The sequence below is a fragment of the Pseudophryne corroboree genome, chromosome 7 (genome assembly GCF_028390025.1).
Source record: "Pseudophryne corroboree isolate aPseCor3 chromosome 7, aPseCor3.hap2, whole genome shotgun sequence".
Taxonomy (NCBI): domain Eukaryota; kingdom Metazoa; phylum Chordata; class Amphibia; order Anura; family Myobatrachidae; genus Pseudophryne; species Pseudophryne corroboree.
Genome location: NC_086450.1, coordinates 19,031,963 through 19,055,446, shown reverse-complemented (window position 1 = coordinate 19,055,446; position 23,484 = coordinate 19,031,963). Strand labels below are relative to the sequence as shown.

The following is a 23,484-nucleotide window of genomic DNA, read 5'->3' as shown; positions in this document are numbered from 1 at the left end:
GTTCCTGGTTCCTGCCGTCCCTGTGCTCCATTCCTGTTTCTTGCCACTGATGCCGCACCTGATCCTGACCTGTCCTGACCTTCCCATCCAGCTCTCTCTGTTGTCAGTCGTCTCCATGTTTATACACCTCATGCAGCGGGCATGATATCCTTGAATCATGAATTGTTTGGGTACCTTGTAGACCCAGCTTGGGAGCAACTGACATACTACAGCACCTGTCTAACCTTCTCCTTCTCTCCCTTATTTTCTATTGGGTAATCATTAATGTTGTTGCTAGTGGATGAATTCTACTGCAGTAATGATAAACCTGAATTAACATCTCCAGTATCAGACATTTTTAAATATTGACCCAGATATTGCATCCACATAATGATTCCAGGTCTCCATCCTCCTACTTCACTGCTCCAGCCAGTGATTGCTTGGTGAGCAACAAACTCCTCTCTAGGTTGTCAGTCCTAGCTGGTCAGTTATTTCACCCTTGGGTACTACATAGATCTGTTCTAAATAAACATTTGCATCCAATGCATACAGAATTGCAGATATTTAGGTCCAATTGTAATGGGAAACTCTACTGGACCAGTTGGATTACTGAAAAGTAAAGAAGATGCCCAACAAGCAAAGTCATCAATTTACTGTAGGTTGCAAAATGATATCCGCTAGCCAATCAGTTAAACTCATTGCAGAGTAGAAACCCCATAAATTCTTAATCCAATAAACATCAAACACTGTAAATGTTTTATAATTATTTTCTTTTTATTTGATCTCCGAATGTGTAAGGCAAAAATAAAATATTTTAATATGTTCCATAAACAGAAGCGAAGTTTTGCAGCGTGGTCATTATCAGTATAAATCTGTGGCTCTCCTAAAAGAGCCAACGCGGCTATTCATGGCTCCCCAGTCGGCGTATCGCCGGTACTCTCCTGGCCTCAGGTAGTACTGACGTCCCCTGAAGTTGGGCTCTTCATAGAAGATCCAGAATCCCTCAAGGACATTGCAGGAGTGGATGTCATGGTAATGGAATTGCTGATGCACAATTGGGCAATCCTCAGTGAACTCCATCATCTGCCCTCTGAAATCCTCTCTCTCGTAGATTCTCAGCTTATAGGACCCTCGGTGCTGAGAAGTACACAACAAGAAACCATTAAAAAAGCCTGATGACCAGGATTATAGGTATACAAGTCAGGAGATGGAAAAGTCATGTCTACTGTACAAACCATAGCTACATGGAAATAGGAATCAATCATTTCACAGGATGACTTGGTTGTTAGGAGGGGGGGGTACTCCTTACATGGGCCCCGGGTCCAATGGAGGGGCCTGGAGGGGTCCCGGGTTCCGCTGCCCTCCCCCTTCCCTGTTGCTGACAGACGCACATTGGGTGAAGAGAGAGGACTGACTGCTGCTGCAAAATTCTATCTCCCAGCCCAGCACACAACACATGCTGGCATTGTGTGGTCTCAGTTTGCCGGCTGTTGGGATCCCGCTGCACAGTATACCGGCCCCGGAATCCTGACAGCCGGTATACCGACACCTTTTCTCCCTCTTGGGGGTCCACGACCCCCCTGGATGGAGAATAGATAGCAGGGTTGCGCGTAGCGCGCCACCGTGCTGGCAGCGTGACAAATGCAGTGAGCCCGCAAGGGGCTCATTTGCACTTGTCCAGCTGTCGGTATGCCAGCGGTTGGGATTCTGGTGCTGGTATGCTGGCCGCCGGCATACCCTACTATACCCGCTGGCATGTGCTGGGGAGAGAGGCAGCTGCAGCGATGGCCAGTCCTCTCTCACTGATGATGAAAGGAAGCAATCTCGCCCCCGCCGGTGACATCTCCACCCCCACCCCCTTCATGGCTGCATGTAAATTATATTTTTTAATATCTTGACTGGAGTGATCTGACCACGCCTCCCCTCATTGGCCATGTCCGCTCTCATTACCGGGGCGTGGCGAAGCTATCGGCACCCCTGATTATTAGCTGCGCATATGGTCACAGATAAAATAAGTTAGTGCAGTTGTGTTGTATTACAGAAACGCTGTATACTGTATATGATATCACTGTGTTACAGACAGATTTAGTGTCAACAATAACAATTTATTACATGAATTTAGTTGCAGATAATATTTAGAAGACAAATTGCAACTATGAGTAAAAAGATCAAACTGTAAACTTTGCGCCGTCCCGTCTGTATTTCATATTTTCCCTTTCAGCACATCTACTATATTTTGTTGTGATTACTTACAATGATAAGTTTATTAACAGCTCTAGAACTCTGTACGTATCCTGTGTCAGAAATATATAGAAGTATTTTGCAGAATATCTACAGAATTCCAAATAGCTCCATTATAAAAAAACCTTATTTTATAGATACCTGCAGCTCTTATTTCTGTTCATCACATTCAAATGATCATTTTAATAATATTAATTATAATAGTAATACGTTATATACTCCAAGTACGATAACTCACTTGAGGGGTTAAACGACAAGATCGGATGGAGTCATTAAAACCCATCCATTGCTGGAAGTCGGGGTACTCCCCCCTCCTCAGGAAGTACTGGTGCCCCTTGTAATTGGGGAATTCGTACAGCATCCAGTTTCCATTCTCCACACGGATGGAGTTGCAGCGGCTGAAGTACGAGTGCAGGTCGGAACAGTCAGAGCTGCACTCGTAGGAGCGGCCCTGGAAGTTTTTGTCCTCGTAGAAGATGATCTGAAATATAACAAGGTTGAATAAAGAGTTGGTTCATTATATTCTGAAGATAAAGTTATCATACAGATGGAGCCATGTTTATCTTGGCTTACATGCGGTGCCATGGTGCACCAAGGTTTATTAGCATAAGCCTGTCATCTATTGTTCTCAGCTGCAATACAATACAGAGAGAACAATACATCAGGAGATAAAGTCATTACAGCAGGGGATTAAGTCTGACTGCCCCGGCTCAGGTAATCCTATTAAAGGCCAAGATAAAGATGGCTCCATCTGTACTTACAATTGATAACTACAAAGCACTAATACTGCAGTTCACTGTAAGCTAAGATGCAAAATCGACAGAAAAGCAGCGCCATGAATTTAAAAATAAAGAAGTTGGGGGAAAGGGATTCAAGTTGACGAAGATGTAGACAATCCAAGGCAGGTCCGATACCAGTGACCGTCGACATGCATCATCATGCTTAATCTGCAATTTTATACCAATTCCGTTTCAACAAAAAAAGTAATCCTGAGTACCTAGTAAGAGTGAAGTAAGAGGCAAACGTAAGGAGAAAAGCCCAAATGAAGGAGAAAAGTACCATAGCAGAGAAAGTAACACAATGAAGGAGAAAGTATTGTAGCAGGAGAAGTAACACAATAAAGGAGAAAGTACTGTAGCAGGAGAAGTAACACAATGAAGGAGAAAAGTACTGTAGCAGGAGAAGTAGAACAATGAAGGAGAAAAGTACTGAAGCAGGAGAAGTGACATAATGAAGGAGAAAAGTACTGAAGCAGGTAAAGTAACAATGAAGGAGAATAGTACTGTAGCAGGAGAAGTAACACAATGAAGGAGAAAAGTATTGTACTTCTATTACTTCTCCTGCTACCGTACTTTTTCCCTTGATTGTGAAGTAACACAATGAAGGGGAAAAGTACTGTAGCAGGAGAAGTAACACAATGAAGGAGAAAAGTACTGTAGCAGGAGATGTAACACAATAAAGGAGAAAATTATTGTAGCAGGAGAAGTAACACAATGAAGGAGAAAAGTACTGTAGCAGGTGAAGTAACACAATGAAGGAGAAAAGCACTGTAGCAGGTGAAGTAACACAATGAAGGGGAAAAGTACTGTAGCAGGAGACGTAACACAATGAAGGAGAAAAGTACTGTAGCAGGTGAAGTAATACAATGATGGAGAAAAGTACTATAGCAGGAGAAGTAATACAATGAAGAGAAAAGTACTGTAGCAGTAGAAGTAACACAATGAAGGGGAAAAGTACTGTAGCAGGTAAAGTAACACAATGAAGGCAAATAGTACTGTAGCAGGAGAAGTAACACAATAAAGGAGAAAGTACTGTAGCAGGAGAAGTAACACAATGAAGGAGAAAAGTACTGTAGCAGGAGAAGTAGAACAATGAAGGAGAAAAGTACTGAAGCAGGAGAAGTGACATAATGAAGGAGAAAAGTACTGAAGCAGGTAAAGTAACAATGAAGGAGAATAGTACTGTAGCAGGAGAAGTAACACAATGAAGGAGAAAAGTATTGTACTTCTATTACTTCTCCTGCTACCGTACTTTTCCCCTTGATTGTGAAGTAACACAATGAAGGGGAAAAGTACTGTAGCAGGAGAAGTAACACAATGAAGGAGAAAAGTACTGTAGCCGGAGATGTAACACAATAAAGGAGAAAATTATTGTAGCAGGAGAAGTAACACAATGAAGGAGAAAAGTACTGTAGCAGGTGAAGTAACACAATGAAGGAGAAAAGTACTGTAGCAGGTGAAGTAACACAATGAAGGGGAAAAGTACTGTAGCAGGAGACGTAACACAATGAAGGAGAAAAGTACTGTAGCAGGTGAAGTAATACAATGATGGAGAAAAGTACTATAGCAGAAGTAACACAATGAAGAGAAAAGTACTGTAGCAGTAGAAGTAACACAATGAAGGGGAAAGTACTGTAGCAGGTAAAGTAACACAATGAAGGCGAATAGTACTGTAGCAGGAGAAGTAACATAATAAAGGAGAAAGTACTGTAGCAGGAGAAGTAACACAATGAAGGAGAAAAGTACTGTAGCAGGAGAAGTAGAACAATGAAGGAGAAAAGTACTGAAGTAGGAGAAATGACATAATGAAGGAGAAAAGTACTGTAGCAGGAGAAGTAATACAATGAAGGAGAATAGTACTGTAGCAGGAGAAATAATACAATGAAGGGAAAACTATTGTAGCAGGAGAAGTAATACAATGAAGGAGAAAAGTACTGTAGCAGGAGAAGTAATACAATGAAGGGAAAACTATTGTAGCAGGAGAAGTAATACAATGAAGGAGAAAAGTACTGTAGCAGTAGAAGTAATACAATAAAGGGAAAACTATTGTAGCAGGAAGAGTAACACAATGAAGGAGAAGTACTGAAGCAGGAGAAGTAACACAATGAAGGAGAAAAGTACTGTAGCAGGTGAAGTAATACAATGGAGGAGAAAAGTACCATAGCAGGAGAAGTAATACAATGGAGGAGAAAAGTACTGTAGCAGGAAAAGACTTATTAAGAAATAAAGTAATTATGTACAAATATGTCCTAAACTTAATTAGAAACCAATCGGCTCCTGTCATTTTATAAACTATGCTAAATAAATGATAGTTAGAAGCTAGCTGACTGCACTGTGCAACCTCTCCAAGCTATCTCACTCCACGGCTTGATACATTTCCCCCCTAGTATAAGCATAACACTCTTCTCCTTTACCTTTCCCATTTTGGCTCAGGACGGGTAGATCAGAGATGGAGAAAAGTACTATAGCAGAAGTAACACAATGAAGAGAAAAGTACTGTAGCAGTAGAAGTAACACAATGAAGGGGAAAAGTACTGTGTCAGGTAAAGTAACACAATGAAGGTGAATAGTACTGTAGCAGGAGAAGTAACACAATAAAGGAGAAAGTACTGTAGCAGGAGAAGTAACACAATGAAGGAGAAAAGTACTGTAGCAGGAGAAGTAGAACAATGAAGGAGAAAAGTACTGAAGCAGGAGAAGTGACATAATGAAGGAGAAAAGTACTGAAGCAGGTAAAGTAACAAGGAAGGAGAATAGTACTGTAGCAGGAGAAGTAACACAATGAAGGAGAAAAGTATTGTACTTCTATTACTTCTCCTGCTACCGTACTTTTTCCCTTGATTGTGAAGTAACACAATGAAGGGGAAAAGTACTATAGCAGGAGAAGTAACACAATGAAGGAAAAAAGTACTGTAGCAGGAGACGTAACACAATAAAGGAGAAAATTATTGTAGCAGGATAAGTAACACAATGAAGGAGAAAAGTACTGTAGCAGGTGAAGTAACACAATGAAGGGGAAAAGTACTGTAGCAGGAGACCTAACACAATGGAGGAGAAAAGTACTGTAGCAGGTGAAGTAATACAATGATGGAGAAAAGTACTATAGCAGGAGAAGTAATACAATGTAGAGAAAAGTACTGTAGCAGTAGAAGTAACACAATGAAGGAGAAAAGTACTGTAGCAGGTAAAGTAACACAATGAAGGCGAATAGTACTGTAGCAGGAGAAGTAAAACAATGAAGAAGAAAAGTACTGTAGCAGGTGAAGTAACACAATGAAGGGGAAAAGTACTGTACTTCTATTCTCCTGCTACAGTACTTTTCCCCTTCATTGTGAACTAACACAAAGAAAGGGAAAAGTACTGTAGCAGGAGAAGTAACACAATGAAGGAGAAAAGTACTGTAGCAGGTGAAGTATTACAATGAAGGAGAAAAGTTCTGTAGCAGGAGAAGTAACACAATGAAGAGGAACAGTTCTGTAGCAGGAAAAGTAACACAATGAAGGGGAAAAGTACTGTAGCAGGAGAAGTAACACAATGAAGGAGAAAAGTACTGTAGCAGGAGAAGTAACACTGAAGGAAAAAAGTACTATAGCAGGAGAAGTAACACAATGAAGGAGAAAAGTTCTGTAGCAGGAAAAGTAACACAATGAAGGGGAAAAGTACTGTAGCAGGAAAAGTAACACAATGAAAGAAAAGTACTGTAGAAGGAGAAGTAACACAATGAAGGCAAAAAGTACTGTAGCAGGTAAAGTAACACAATGAAGGAGAAAAGTACTGTAGCAGGAGAAGTCACACAATGAAGGAGAAAAGTTCTGTAGCAGGAAAAGTAACACAATGAAGGGGAAAAGTACTGTAGCAGGAAAAGTAACATAATGAAAGAAAAGTACTGTAGAAGGAGAAGTAACACAATGAAGGCAAAAAGTACTGTAGCAGGTAAAGTAACACAATGAAGGAGAAAAGTACTGTAGCAGGAGAAGTCACACAATGAAGGAGAAAAGTACTGTAGCAGGTGAAGTAACACAATGAAGGAGAAAAGTACTGCAGTAGGTGAAGTAACACAATGAAGGAGAAAGGTACTGTAGCAGGAGAAGTAACACAATGAAGGAGAAAAGTACTGTAGCAGGTGAAGTAACACAATGGAGAAAAGTACTGTAGCAGGAGAAGTAATACAATAAAGGAGAAAAGTACTGTAACAGGTCAAGTAACACAATGAAGGAGAAAAGTACTGTAGCAGGTGATGTAATACAATGAAGGAGAAAAGTACTCTAGCGGGTGAAGTAATACAATGAAGGAGAAAAGTACTGTAGCAGGAGAAGTAACAAAATCATGGAGAAAATTATTGTAGAAGGAGAATTAATACAATGAAGGGAAAACTATTGTAGCAGGAAAAGAAACACAATGAAGGAGAAAAGTACTGTAGCAGGAGAAGTAATACAATGAAGGAGAAAAGTACTGTAGCAGGTGAAGTAACACAATGAAGGAGAAAAGCACTGTAGCAGGAGAAGTAATACAATGAAGGAGAAAAGTACTGTAGCAGGAGAAGTAATACAATGAAGGGAAAACTATTGTAGCAGGAGAAGTAATACAATGAAGGAGAAAAGTACTGTAGCAGGAGAAGTAATACAATGAAGGGAAAACTATTGTAGCAGGAGAAGTAATACAATGAAGGAGAAAAGTACTGTAGCAGTAGAAGTAATACAATAAAGGGAAAACTATTGTAGCAGGAAGAGTAACACAATGAAGGAGAAGTACTGAAGCAGGAGAAGTAACACAATGAAGGAGAAAAGTACTGTAGCAGGTGAAGTAATACAATGGAGGAGAAAAGTACCATAGCAGGAGAAGTAATACAATGGAGGAGAAAAGTACTGTAGCAGAAAAAGACTTATTAAGAAATAAAGTAATTATGTACAAATATGTCCTAAACTTAATTAGAAACCAATCGGCTCCTGTCATTTTATAAACTATGCTAAATAAATGATAGTTAGAAGCTAGCTGACTGCACTGTGCAACCTCTCCAAGCTATCTCACACCACGGCTTGATACATTTCCCCCCTAGTATAAGCATAACACTCTTCTCCTTTACCTTTCCCATTTTGGCTCAGGACGGGTAGATCAGAGCTGTAGAGTCTGTGTTCTGCCCATATACTCTGCAGCTGGATATATATAGCTTCTCCGCTGCTGGGTTCGGCAAATGTAAACTGTAATAAAGTATTTTCGCTGACAAAAGACAAAACATTCACTTGTGCTGCACATTGTTATTTCAGTAAAACGGCCATTGTTGTGTTTTTTGTGTACATAGCATGTTTTTTCCATTGCCCATCTAACGCTCAGCACATCGTGTATACAATGTACAGTACGCACCAATTTACCCTCCATGCATTTATATAGTGACTATTCATAGGAAAAATACTGTGTGAGAGACAGAATCTTTGTTGCGTTAAATGATAGATGAAACTACGCTGTGAGAGCAATCGTTGCAGCTAATCTGAAGCGCAATATAAAACAACAACTACGTAACAAACAACTAAATGTAACTTGTGATAAAATGATTTTGTTTATAGGGGTGTCAAATTACTTGTCGACAGTTATCATGTTGATAGTCAGGTCAACATGAGAATGGTCACAGGGTCGAAATGTCAACATGCATTATGTCGGCACGCGCAGTATGTTGACAGTGACCATGATAATGTTCATCACGTCTATCCGGATGATTTGTCGACATGATGAACTGTAGACAAACTATACCTGGTGGTCTAGTGGCTTCTTACCCTCTCCCGGGAGGGGGAAGGGGGGGCAGCTGCGACTCCGGCATCTTCTTCCGTATCCTGACAGTGCTGTGACAATAACCTCTGGTGTGGAGCTGTGATGCTCCTGTGTTCCGGTGAGTATTTCTCCTTATATACCTAACATTCCGCCTAGTACCTAACACAGCCCCCCCCCCCCCCCCCCCACCACCGGCAGCTTAATCGTAACCTCCCCCTGTAGTTTGACTGTTGCCTTGCCCTGTAGCCTTACCTTCCTGGTGGCGCATAACCTTAACCGTCTGCAACTTCAGGATGTCGATATTTCGCATGGTGACACTTCAAACATCAAAATTGTGAACCTGTCAACAATTTGAGGCTGTCAGCCTGGTGTCTGTTAACAGTTTGAACCACGTCAACATTCTGATGTCGACATTGAGGTGTCAACGTTATGGGCGTCGACATGGTTGTCAGAACCGCAGAGAAGATCATCGGGGCCGACCTTCCCTCAGTCCAGGACCTGTATCTATCCAGAGATAAAAAGCGGGCAACGAAGATAGTAAAGGACCAGCTACACCCCGGCCACAGCATGTGTAACTTGCTTCCTTCAGGCAGGCGTTACAGGGGCGTCCCCGCCAGGTCCACCAGAAGCCTCAAAAGTTTCTTTCTCCAAGTGGTCCGCCAGCTGAACTCCTGAACATTGACTGACTAGACGTACATGTAACTCACTTGTGTCACTACGGTATACCTATCTGTATGACTTTACTTGCCCCCCCAACTGCTTATCTGTTACCTACTTGGCTGTTGTATTGCAAACCGAAGACAAATTCCCAGTATACGCAAGTATACCTGGCCAATAAAGCTGATTCTGATTCTGAGGAGCAGCCAACTGGAAAATAAATCAAAAGGTGATCCTTAGAATTTACAAAGACAACAAAATATAGAGAAAATGACCTTCCCACTGGCATGGTCCCAAACCAGTATGACAGTCAATAGCATACCCTCCAACATTTTACACTGAAAAATCGGTACAAACCCAAAAAGGGGTGTGGCCGCGGGTAAAGGGGGCGTGGCCACGCCCATTTTCCTATACTTTCAATGGAAGTTTGAAGAGCCAAAAATCGGTACAGACCATGAAAAAAAGGTACTGTACCTATTAAAAAGGTACAGTTGGAGGGTATGCAATAGGATCAAACAGGGTTACTCCTATCGCAGAGTGCTGAAGCTGTTCTCTCCTCGGTATGTGTTCAGTTTAGATGCAAATTACAGATCACTCTTTCCTCCTCTTCTTTTAACCAGTGGAGCTTGGCAAACTTGTGCGTACCCAAATAGAGAGAGAAGTACATATAGCATACCTCCCAATTCATAAATCCCAAAGATCGGGACCCTAGGCATCCAATTAGAGGCCATTTTTGATTGCCCGAAATTGGACCTGCGATCTTGCCGTAAGTCCCTGATCCCATGTGTTATTGTTGCTCCGCCACGCCACTTATCACAGATTATGCTTTGGATGCCTGAGGACATTCCCGCAAGGCTTGATACATATCACCTGTTATCTATTTCTTTTCTTATCTCAATAATAAAAAAGATTATTCAAAGTAAAGAGAATTACAGTTGTTTCATGTAAAGTCTGGTTCACAAAGCAATTGTCAGGATCTGTGAGTGGACTGGCAGCAGGACCCAAGGTCTATAGGCGACTGGAGGACGTAAACTTGGAGGTTTAATGAGGTTTCTTCTTATCGCCGGCTATCAGACTACCTCCTCCACCCCTCGTTCTGAGACACAAGACTGCTCATCCAGGCCACACAGGTGAGCAGTCTATGGGCCTAATTCATATCTGATCGTAGATGTGCTAAATTTAGCACATCTACGATCAGTTTCTCAGACATGTGGGGGGACGCCCAGCACAGGGCTAGTCCGCCCCGCATGTCTGGCTCTACCCTCCCACAAGGGTGCAAAAGCATTGAACAGCAGCAATACTTTTGCACCCGCTGAGTAGCTCCCTGCCAGCGCAGCTACTGCACGCTGGCACGCTGCTTCTCACCGTGTCCCGGGTCGCAGCGGCTGCATGTGACATCACACAGCTGCCGCGGGCCCGCAGCCTTTCCCGCAATGGTCTGGGCAGGCATTGTCGGGACCGTGCCCCACCAACTATGTTCTAATGCTGTTGGAACGCCCCCTCTTGCCCCCAAATGTGGGCAGGGAAAGTGTGAACAATAGTTTCTACCTATTCAAGTCATGTTTGATACACAATTATGTTTTTTGGACTTATAATTTGAAAATAAGTGATAAAAAGTGGGGTATACCCTTCTGCAAGGTCGAACTGCCTCACATTGGACCAGGGGAAACCCCCGGTGGGCCCCACTACCTGTGAGCCCTCCGCCTCCTCTAGGGAACAGGTTTCATTTAACTATCCTAGGGTCTAATTCAGATCTGATTGCATCAGCAAATTTGTTAGCTAATTAGCAAAACCATGTGCACTGCAGGTGGGGCAGATGTAATATGTGCAGAGAGAGTTAGATTTGGGTGGTGTGTGTTTAAACTGAAATCTAAGTTGCAGTGTAAAAATAAAGCAACCAGTATTTACCCTGCACAGAAACAATATAACCCACCCAAATCTAGCTCTCTCTGCACATGTTACATCTAACCCCCCTCTGTAGTGCACATGGGTGGTCATTCCGAGTTGTTCAATAGAACAAGTGGGTGTACTAGCGCTGGCTGATCATGCACAAATATATTAATCACTAATCCGAAAGACTTCATAAAAAGATATAACACATTTATTTAGCATTTTAAAACATATTAAAAAAGAAATAAAAATTGGAATATGCCACAATATGCCTGAATGCTGGATATTGACTGAAAAAACCACATAAGTGACTTAAGACACTCTTGGAAAGTTAATGTCACTGGGTATGTCCATCACTAATCGGCTGTCTTGCATATAACCGATAATTGCAGGTATGAAGTATTTACCAGTGGTCCTCGGTGCAGATAATGTCCACCAATTAAATAACTGGAACCAATTTCCTCCTTAGCATGCCAGAGGAAGGTCCAGATGGGTAAGTACTGCAGTATGAATGTCCAAAATGGTGGTGCTGGAGTGTCAATCGGATGTCACAAGTGGGAATTGGATGTCAAAATAGGCAATAAGCTCAATGCGTTTCGCTGGTTAGTGCAGTCCAGCTTCGCTGGTTTGTGCAGTTTCAGAGTAGCTCTAGACCTACTCAGCGCTTGTGATCACTTCAGACTGTTCAGTTCCTGTTCTGACATCACAAACACGCCCTGCGTTCGCCCAGCCACGCCTGCGTTTTTCCTGGCACGCCTGCGTTTTTTCAAACACTCCCTGAAAACGGTCAGTTGACACCCAGAAACGCCCACTTCATGTCAATCACTCTGCGGCCAGCAGTGCGACTGAAATGCTTTGCTAGACCTTGTGTGAAACTACATAATTTATTGTAATAGTATGACGCGCGTGGGCATTGCGCCACATACGCATGCGCAGAAGTGCCGATTTTTTTGCCTGATCGCTGCACAGCGAACGAATGCAGCTAGCGATCAACTCGGAATGACCCCCATGGTTTTGCCATTTGCTAACAAATTTGCTGCTGCGATCAGATCTGAATTAGGCCCCTATTGCACTTGAATTATGCATTATACATATGATACAATATACAGTTCTTCAAAAGAATTTTGTTTATTATATATTTACCAAGGGACACAGAACATGTATTCTGTAATGGTTAGCCAAACCTCTGTGGTGATACTATGGAAAATTTAAGGAAAAATTACTTCACAGAAAAGGTAGTGGATAAGTGGAATAGCCTCCCATCAGAGGTGGTAGAGGCTAAGACTGTAGAGCAATTTAAACATGCTTGGGACAGGCATATGAATATCCTTACAAAGAATTAAGATTCAAAAAGGGTTGAGATTGCCTAAAGGATAAAAAAAGGGGCAGACTAGATGGGCCAAGTGGTTCTTATCTGCCGTCACATTCTATGTTTCTACGTTTACTCATGCCTCTAACGTGCCCAACAGACCTCACCACTTGTGTGCCAGACTTCTGCACATGAACATCAGACCTTCCCCACAGGCATATCAGAACTTCCTCACATGCCATCAGACCTTCTCCACATGCCATAAGTCCTCCCTACATGTCATCAGACACATGTCCGTCAGAACTCTTCACATGTGCATTAGACTTCCACACATGCACATCAGAACTCCCCCACATGCCAACAATACTCCCACACATGCTATCAGATCTCCCCACAGGCAGAGGCGTAGCGTGGATCCATGGTACCTGGAGCAACCTCATGTCACGCCCCCCCATATATAAACAGACACATCCCCATCACTATCCTCAACCACAGCCCCATAACCTTCCTCTGCCCCCAGATCCATCACCATCTTCAGCTCCTAGCCCCTCATCTTCCTCAGCCAAAGCCCCCTCACTATCCTCAGCCCCATTACCTTCCTCAGTCCTCACCTTTCTCAAACCCCAGCTTCATAACCTTCCTTGGAGCTGCAACCTGTAGTATGGCATGGCAGAGCCCCTTACAAACATTACACCCTTATACACATTAGGCTCGGTAACCCTTTTTACACATTAGGCCAGGTAGCCCATTATACATAATACACCAGGTAGCCTATTATACACAGTATGCCAGGTAGCCCATTATACACATTACGCTACATAGCCCTTAATACACATTACGCCAGGTAGCCCCATATATACATTACACAAAGTAGCCCCATTTACACATTATGCCAGTTAGTCCCATATACACATTATATCAGGTAGCCCCATATACAGATGATGCCAGGTAGCCCTTATGTACACATTATGCCAGGTGGCCCCATATACACATTATGCTAGGTAGCCCATTATACATAATACACCAGGTAGCCTATTATACACAGTATGCCAGGTAGCCCCTTATACACATTACGCCACATAGCCCTTAATACACATTACGCCAGGTAGCCCCATATACACATTACACAAAGTAGCCCCATTTACACATTATGCCAGTTAGTCCCATATACATATTATATCAGGTAGCCCCAAATACAGATAATGCCAGGTAGCCCTTATGTACACATTATGCCAGGTGGCCCCATATACACATTATGCTAGGTAGCCAGGAGAGAGTGACAGTGTGTGTGTCTCACACTCCTAGCAGCTCTGGGACCCGTCACCCGCCGCTCTGCTACTCACATTCCTAGCAGCTCCGGTACTCGCTGCTCCTCTACTAACCCTCCTAGCAGCTCCGGGACCCGTCACCCGCCGCTCCGCTACTCACATTCCTAGCAGCTCCGGTACTCGCTGCTCCTCTACTAACCCTCCTAGCAGCTCCGGGACCCGTCACCCGCCGCTCTGCTACTCACATTCCTAGCAGCTCTGGTACTCGCTGCTCCTCTACTAACCCTCCCAGCAGCTCCAGAACCCTCCAGTGCCCTCTGAAGGATTTGGCACCTGGAGCTTGCGCTCCACTGGAACAGTCCTTTCTACACCCAAGCCCACAGGCACATCATATATGCTCATCAGACCTCACCATACTGCACATATTAGACCTACCCCACAGTCTATCAGACTTCCTTTCATGCCATCAGACATCCTGTATGTCCTTCACATGCCTATTAGACCTCCCATGCTCCAAGGCCTACTTTGGTCCATTTACATGCCCATCAAAGCTCTTTACTTGCATATAAAACCTCATACATTTCCATTAGACTTCTCCCCATGTATACCAGACTTCTGAACATGCATATCAGACCTTCCCCACATGCCATCAGACCTACCCCACATGCCATCAGACCTTCCCCACATGCCATCAGACTTTCCCTACATGCGATCAGACCTTCCCCACATGCATATCAGACCCCCCCACATGTCATCAGATCCTCCCCACATGCATATCAGACGTTCCCCACATACCATCAGACCTTCCCCACGTGCCATCAGACATCTACAGATGACTTCAGACCCTCGCCACATACCATCAGACCTTCACCACATGCCATTAGACCCTCCTTACAAGCATGTGAGAATGCCCCCATATGCCATTAGGACTTTCCCACATGCCATCAAACATTGACAAATGCCCAGCAGACCTCTCCACATGTGCAATAGACCTGCATACATGCACGTCAGTACTCCATCACATGCCGAGAGACCTTCCACACATGTCATCAGACCTACCCACAGACACATCAGATCTACCCCAGAGGCAAATCAGACATCTGCCATCAGACCCACTCCTGTGCCTCTTATATGCTCATCAGACCTCACCATATTATTATTATTATTATTATTATTATTATTTTTTATTTATAAGGTGCCACAAGTGTCTCACAATGCTGTACATATGGCACACATTAGATCAATACAGGGTACACAGAACTTAACATCACAGTAACTAAAAAACTAAAACAGAGCACAGGTAACAATTAGCACCACAATTCTTGGTACACAATACAGCTGATATGTAAGGAAGCAAAGGAGTAATCGGCATACTACTGGGGGCAAATAGCTGTTGGAAGAGATGAACGGTTACAAGCGAGAGGATATGTGGGCATAGACGGTCACTAAGTAGGAGAGAGCTGTAACTGAATGCAAGAGAAGAAGGCTGTGAGAACAAGAGGAAAGAGGGCCCTGCTCCAAGGAACTTACAATCTAGGGGACAGGTGACACGAGGCACAAGCAAGCAGAAGGTGGCCTGATGGCAAGAAGTAAGTGAGGCAGAGATGGCCAAGGAAGGAGGTTGGGAGAGTGGCCTTGAGACTAGGTTATGTGGAAGGGTACACTTTGATGAACAGGTGGGTTTTCAGAGCCCGTTTGAAGCTTTGCAAGGTCAGGGAGAGACTAATAGAGCAAGGGAGCTTGTTCCAGTGAAGGGGGGCAGTGCGGCAATATTTTTGGATTCACACATGGGACGCAGTGACCAGGGTAAAGGAGACGAAGTGACGGTCATTGGCTGACTGGAGATGTAGAAAGTGGAGTTAGAGAGGGCCTTGTATGTGAAGGGGATGAGTTTGAAAAGGATTTTGTATTGCAGAGTTTCTCAAATCCAGTTCTCAGGACCTGCCACAGTTCATGTTTTCCAGGACACCTGTTGATTTTTAAAATGTGATAGTTGGTGACTCACAGTGCACCTGCCGGGTGTACGGGAAAACTTGAACTGTGTGGGGTCATGAGGACCAAGTTTGAGAACGACTGCTGTAGGGAATGGGAGTCAGTGCAGGTTTTGTCAAAGGGGAGTGGCAGATATGGAGCGGTGGGGGAGGAACAAAAATCTAGCTGAGAAGTTGAGAACAGATCAAAGTGGAGCAATATAGGAGTGTGGGTGGCCAGTGAGGAGAAAGTTGCAATAGTTGAGCTGTGAGATGACCAGTGAGTGGATAATATGTTGAGTCGCACTCTGGGAGAGGAACAACCTGATGCGAGTGATGTGCCTGATGCAAGCGACGTTGCATAGCTGGAACCAATGGGATTGAGCCAGAGATTTTATGTGGGGGGGCATAGGAGAGGGAGGAGTCAAGAGTGACGGCCAAGCAGCAGAGTTGGGGAACGAGGAAGATTATGGTGTTGTCAACAGTGATAGAGATATTGGGTGTAGGGGGAGACTCTGTATGGTTGAAAGATGATGAGTTTGTCCATGTTGAGCTTTAGGGAGCATTCAGACATCCAGGAGGAGACGGTAGAGAGGCAGCTGGATACCCGAGAGAGGATAGAGGGATAGAGGTCAGGAGAGGAGAAGTATAGTTGTGTATCATCAGTATAGAGGCGGTATTTAAGGCCAAATGAGCTTATAAGTGCACCCAACCCATACATATTAGACATACTTCACATTCTATTAGAATTTCCTGAATGCCTCCGGAACTCCTCACATGCCCTTTAAATGACAATCAGAGCCCTTCACGTGGCCATCAGACTTCTCACATTCCCTTCACATGCCTAGCAAACTGCCTCACGTGTCCCCTGATCTCCCCAGTTGTAAGCGCACAAATGATAACCACTATATTGATATTATGACTGTGCATAGATTTTAAAAAATAATAAAAAAGGCAATAATGTTATATTTCATTACTAGAAATAATAGGGGGCACATACATAATTTTTTTTAAATAAGGGGAAACAGATTTTATTTATACAAATTAGAGGACACATATACATCTTGAAAAATAAAGATGGCACTTATATTTATAGAAAATGAAAAAAAGATATAATAATTATCAAAATGGCCACATATATTAATTATATAAACAAGGGGCACAAATATTAATTATAAAAATGAGGGGCACCAATGTTATGTATGAAACTAAGGTTGCACATTCCACTCACTTTACTGTATAGTGGGCCCTAGAATGCTCTTTCTATTGTATGGCAATCACTAAGATGCTCTCTGTGTTGTATGGTAGTCACTTGTATTCTCTGTATTGTATGGCAGTCACTAGTAGGCTGTTTGTATAGTTTGTTGGCCAGTGGAACACTCTCACTTGAATACTGTCTGTAATATATGGCAGTCCTCAGAATGCTCTTTATATTGTATGGCAGTCACTTGAAGCTTTCTATAATGCACACCATGTATATGCTCTCATTTTTATACAGTGGTCACCAGGGTGATAGAACGAGGAGGATTAGTTATGTGTGTGTCATTATTTAGAGAACATGGATGGATTGTACAGAAATGAAAGTACAGTACCCAACTCTTTCATTCAAGTTTCATTTCCTTTCTGCACCAATATGTGTATTTTATTTTGCTTATCAGTATTTGAAATAATCTAATAAAACTAAAGTTTTTACTTTGGTAATAAACAGTCTCTCTGCTCAGAAGATCTCCTCAAATGCACATCAGGCCTTCCACACATGTCATAAGATCTCCATACATGTACATCAGACCTCTCCCACATACAGTACATGCACATCAGAGCTCCAAACAGGCACATCTGAACTCTCCCACAAGTCATTAGATCTCCCCTATATGCCATCAGATCTCCCACATATGCCATCAGATCTCACCCACATGTCATCAGATCTCCCTCATATGCCATCAGACCTTCCCACATGCACATCAGATCCCCCATGCATGCCATCAGATCTCCCACACATGTCATCAGATCTCCCTCACATGCCATCAGATCTCTCACACATGCCATCATGTCTCACTCATATGCCATCAAATCTTCCACACTTGCCATCAGATCGTACATACATGCCATCAGATCGTACATACATGCCATCAGAACTGCCACACATGCCATCAGATCTCCCACATATGCCATCAGATCTCACCCACATGTCATCAGATCTCCCCCATATGCCATCAGACCTTCCCACATGCACATGAGATCCCCCACACATGCCATCAGATCTCCCACAAATGCCATCAGATCTCCCACACATGCCATCAGATCTCTCACACATTACATCATATCTCACACATATGCCATCAAATCTTCCACACATGCCATCAGATCGTACATACATGCCATCAGAACTCCCACACATGCCATCAGATCTCCCACATATGCCATCAGATCTCCCACACATGCCATCAGACCTTCCCACATGCACATGAGATCTCCCCAACGCATGCCATTAGATCTCCTACAAATGACATCAGACCTTCCCACATGCACATCAGATCTCCCCCACATGCCATCAGATCTCCCACAAATGACATCAGATCTCCCCACATGCACATCAGACTGATGAGTTGCACTATAGCAAAATTCTCACATATGCCATCAAATCTTCCACACATGCCATCAGATCGTACATACATGCCATCAGAACTCCCACACATGCCATCAGATCTCCCACAAATGACATCAGATCTCCCCACATGCACATCAGACTGATGAGTTGACTATAGCAAAATTCCCACAAATGACATCAGATCTCTCACACATTCCATCATGTCTCACACATATGCCATCAAATCTTCCACACATGCCATCAGATCATACATACATGCCATCAGAACTCCCACACATGCCATCAGATCTCCCACATATGCCATCAGATCTCCCACACATGCCATCAGACCTTCCCACATGCACATCAGATCTCCCCCACATGCCATCAGATCTCCCCCACATGCCATCAGATCTCCCACAAATGACATCAGATCTCTCCACATGCACATCAGACTGACGAGTTGCACTATAGCAAAATTCAAGTTAATCTACAGTTAACCTTTTTAGACTTTGCGAAATAGACATGATTATAAATATGAGTTAAAGGATATGTTAATGAAACTTACCTTATTTAGAAATATAATGGGGGGAATGTTATAGGGTGTGAGAATCAGAAAGTTAGAGATTTTGTGAGTGTTCTCCTGTTTTTGGCATGGCAAAATCAACTTGGCTATTATATCTCCCCTCTCCCCCCCCCCCCCCCCCCCTACACACACACCCTCATGCTTTGAAACTGGAGGAACAAGCTTGGTAGTAATTTGTCCCATGGCATATTGTCTGATTTTGTACATATTTTACAAAACATGAAGAACAATTGTTGAAAAAGAGCAGTGAGGGTCAGTGACGATCATCACCGAAATTTCACTTAGCAGATTATAGGGGGAGATGTACTAAGGAGAGTGATAAAGTAGATAGAGATAGTACTAGCCAACCAGCTCCTGTCATGTTGCAGGCTGTGTTTGAAAAATGACAGTTAGGAGCTGATTAGTTGGTACTTTGGGGTCTATTTACTAAGCTTTGGATGAAGATTAAGTGGATGGAGACAAAGTAGCAGCCAATCAGCTCCTAACTGCCATGTCACAGGCTGGGTTTGAAAAATAACAGTTAGGAGCTGACTAGCTGACTAGCTGGTACTTTACTGTATCTCCGACCTCTATATTATCTCCATACATGACTTAGTAAATAGATCCCTTTTTTTCTCTCTCCACGTAATTACTCTCAAAGGTTTAGTACATCTGCCCCTGAGAGAGATAACAGATATCTTCACAAGTAGTCATTTGGTTTTATAAAACTTTAAATACTGTTGTTAATTACGTTAACTAACAATCTCTCTTTATTCTGGAGCTTACTGATTAAAGGAAAACTAAGCAAACACCATTTCAATGACACTGATGATTTTATTCATTGCAGCTGTAATACTTTTTCAGCTTTAAGTTGAAGGCATCAAAATAAATCCAAAACTCTTCTGAAGGAGCCCACTCTGGGGCTGCTTGCACCCCAATCGGAATATCTCCTGTACTCGCCAGGTTTCAGGTAGTATTGGCGCCCTCTGTAGTTGAGCTCTTCATAAAATATCCATTGGCCTTCAGGGATGCTGCAGGAATGAATGTCATTATAACGGAACTGCTCGTAGACGTGTGGACAATCCTCTGTGAATTCCATCATATGGCCTCCAAAATTTTCCTTCTCATAAACCCTGATTCTGAAGGTGCCACGGTGCTAGAAGACAGAATAACTTGTGCATTATTCATGTATGTTCATGATTATATATTAAATATACTGTTTCAGTTACTGCTGTTAGGCTGCATAGGCTACACTGCAAATGTGGATACAATTATGTCCAGACCAACATATATAGTTTTGTTTCTTTTTTCTTTACTTTTATTTGTTGTGTGATACATACTGTAAGTATATGCTTAGCCATCGCCACCTATTTAGTGTACGGTCTATGTTTTAAGCTCCATGTTTTAAGCTATGCAATACTCGGATTCACATGCTTTGTTATGACTGATATAGCAGAAAGAGATCCTACTTGTGGGGTCAAACGGCAAGACCTGATGGAGTCATTGAAACCCAGCCACTGCTGGAAGTCAGGGTATTCCCCTTTCTTCAGGAAGTACTGGTGCCCCTTGTAGTTGGGGTGCTCATAGATCATCCAATTTCCGTTCTCCACGCGGATGGAATTGCAGCGGCTGAAGAAGGAGTGCAAGTCGGCAGAGTCACAGTTGCACTCGTATGAGCGGCCCTGAAAGTTTTTGTCCTCGTAAAAGATGATCTGTTAAGAGAAGTTATTTATAATTGTAATAACTCTTATATTCTATATATTCTATATACTACTACTACTACTACTACTACTACTACTACTACTACTATAACTAATAATAATAACAACGATACTACACATAACACTGTAAAAAACAGTGGACTACATAGTAGAATAAAAGTACCAGGGGTTGTCTAACCACCTTTTCCTTCTCATATCTCATATATAGTAGCACATTGGGAACACCATAGGCACTATGCCATTTGACAACATTCCAATCAACCACAGTGGGAATGTTGCACCTGATAGGTGGTAAACCACAGAAACGCGTTGGTTCCTACATTACACATTTCTTATGTCCACAACAGAGTTTGTCCAATGAATGGCAGTGGTCAACCGGCTCAATAGTGGACCCCCATATTGCTAAATGGGAGTGGGCAGAGGGTTTATATCACTGCTGTAAGGCATCACTTGTCAGAACTCTGTTAATTAATTCTTACTACAGTATTTTATTATTTAGTACTGCACGGGGAGATTTATCCTTCCTTAATTTTTCTAGATAGTATTCATTTTTTTATTCAATGTCAATCTCAAAGTCTTTGCACTGAAATCTGAATGAATAATATATGTAGCATAACTGCAGTATTTATCATTTTTCCTTATCTGAGTGTTTCGCTCTGCAGATAAGTTTCCAGCAATTTACACTTCTAGCCTGACTTTGCTGCTCTAAGGCATGTCTATACAAACTAAGAAATTGACCTATGGCTAAAACTTCTGCTTCCACTACAAAAAAATATTATCAGGAAAAGCATATTTTAATTTACACAAATAATGCAATTTTTATTTTTTTAATGAATGCTATGACTGGCTACTTTATGGTGTAGAATATTACCTAACAACATCATTTAGTTACAGCATCAAAACAAATATGAATTTAATGATCTAGAACTACAGATTAGTGCTATGTTTACAGACAGAATTATCTATGATCTTTTTCCAAAATATCTCACAGTAATTAAAAAGAATGTAGAAGAAATTGCTGATCTCTGATCTCAGAAGTGTTTCCCACAAAGCGGTGCTAAATATGGTATGGTGAATGAAATGTATTTTTAGAAACACAATTACGTAGAGAGAAAGTTTGATGTGCACCAAATCCTACACCTTTAAGTACTACTTGATTGTTTAAAGCTAAATTAAATGAATTTAAATTTGCATACTTCTTAAAATAAATACTTTTTCCCTCTTGCTAAAGAAAATAAAATGTGACGTAAATTGTATAGCGTTGTATAAGAATAAATTGTCCTCCAATGGCTGACAGAATATTTCATGTGTATAGTGTACTGTGTCTGATATGATTACATCATCTTGCTTATTAAAACTTAGTTGTGGTACTGAAAAATTGAGTTCTTACACCTACCTTCCCCATTTTGGATTGATTTCATAGACTGACCACAGTGTATCTGAGGGGCGGTCTGCTTCTATATAAACGTACAAGCACAAAGCCAGGATTTGCATATATTAGCAATCTTGAATAGTTTATTATTTGGAAGAGAACATACAGCATCTATATATATATATATTTTCTGGGTTTGTTGTGTTGCTCTCTATACTCTAAATGTGCTTGAGTCAGCATTTTTACTTAGTAATTGTTTGATTGGCCAATAAAATCCCAGTTGAACATCTCTATAGAAAATCCTTCAAAAGGAAAAAAAAATGCAAGCACATTCAGTATACAGCGGATTGCAGTCTATTCTGCAGCTACAATGATACGTATTAATGTCAGTGGGTTCTATTGAAGTCGCTGTATTGTACTAGACAGAAAACATTGGAAATGACCAGACCTAGTGAAGGTCACATCAGGATAGACTGTACTAATCAGACAGACTTGGTCTATAAAAACATTCTCTCTGACCGATTATAATTGTTTTCTCTTTCGTCCTAGAGGATGCTGGGGACTCCGTAAGGACCATGGGGTAAAGACGGGCTCCGCAGGAGATATGGGCACTCTAAAGAACTTTTAGAATGGGTGTGCACTGGCTCCTCCCTCTATGCCCCTCCTCCAGACCTCAGTTAGATTCTGTGCCCAGAGGAGACTGGATGCACTGCAGGGGAGCTCTCCTGAGTTCCTCTGATAAAAGAATTTTGTTAGGTTTTTTATTTTCAGGGAGCACTGCTGGCAACAGGCTCCCTGCATCGTGGGACTGAGGGGAGAGAAGCAGACCTACTTAGGTGATAGGCTCTGCTTCTTAGGCTACTGGACACCATTAGCTCCAGAGGGTCGGACCACAGGCCTCATCCTCGCTGTTCGTCCCGGAGCCGCGCCGCCGTCCTTCTCAAAGAGCAGGAAGATAGAAGCCGGGTGAGTAGAAGAAGAAAGAAGACTTCTAAGGCGGCAGAAGACTTCAGATCTTCACTGAGGTAAGCGCGCAGCGGTAACGCTGCGCGCCATTGCTCCCACACGTTACACACATGTCAGGCACTGATGGGTGCAGGGCGCCCTGGGCAGCAATATATACTTCTATTTTGGCATATTGTGACACATAGGGGCTGCGGAGTCAGTGGATGTGTTAATTCCCCGCCATTAACTGTGACTTTGAGCGGGACCGAAGCCCGCCATTAGAGGGGGCGGAGCTTGGTCGCACAGCACTAACCAGCGCCATTTTCTCCACAGTGTACTGAAGAGAAGCTGTCTCCCCGGACTCTCCCCTGCAGAACGGTGATACAGGGCTGAAAAAGAGGGGGGGGGGGGCACATTTTGGCACAGTGAGTGTATTAC

General features: G+C 42.6%; 2 protein-coding genes across 5 annotated transcripts; both read right to left on the bottom strand.

The window, feature by feature from the left end:
• Nucleotides 1-840: 840 nt before the first annotated feature.
• LOC134943281 (gamma-crystallin 1-like) lies at nt 841-5,422 on the bottom strand. Of its 3 annotated transcripts, none has more exons than XM_063932221.1 (3): nt 5,414-5,422; nt 2,449-2,701; nt 841-1,109 (listed from the first exon to the last, which is right to left on the bottom strand). In XM_063932221.1, exons 1-3 carry the CDS (start codon nt 5,420-5,422, stop codon nt 841-843), a joined length of 531 nt encoding a protein of 176 aa, XP_063788291.1. The 3 variants fall into 3 exon arrangements, with proteins under 3 accessions (XP_063788291.1, XP_063788293.1, XP_063788292.1); XM_063932223.1 differs by having other exon boundaries at nt 2,455-2,701; XM_063932222.1 differs by having other exon boundaries at nt 841-1,116; nt 2,459-2,701.
• A 14,466-nt stretch (nt 5,423-19,888) lies between these two features.
• LOC134943279 (gamma-crystallin 1-like) lies at nt 19,889-22,134 on the bottom strand. 2 transcript variants are annotated; one of them, XM_063932219.1, is made up of 3 exons: nt 22,126-22,134; nt 20,454-20,720; nt 19,889-20,164 (listed from the first exon to the last, which is right to left on the bottom strand). In XM_063932219.1, the coding sequence occupies exons 1-3, from the start codon at nt 22,132-22,134 to the stop codon at nt 19,889-19,891; spliced, it is 552 nt and encodes a 183-aa protein (XP_063788289.1). The 2 variants fall into 2 exon arrangements, with proteins under 2 accessions (XP_063788289.1, XP_063788290.1); XM_063932220.1 differs by having other exon boundaries at nt 20,478-20,720.
• Between the last annotated feature and the right edge of the window lie 1,350 nt (nt 22,135-23,484).

Bases quoted from the DNA above. Each gene is read 5' to 3' on its own strand.
- LOC134943281 (XM_063932221.1), bottom strand. The intron at 1,110-2,448 runs GTACTTGGAGTA...CTCAGCACCGAG, and splicing joins AACCCCTCAAGTGAGTTATC to GGTCCTATAAGCTGAGAATC.
- LOC134943279 (XM_063932219.1), bottom strand. The intron at 20,165-20,453 runs GTCATAACAAAG...TCTGTCTTCTAG, and splicing joins GATCTCTTTCTGCTATATCA to CACCGTGGCACCTTCAGAAT.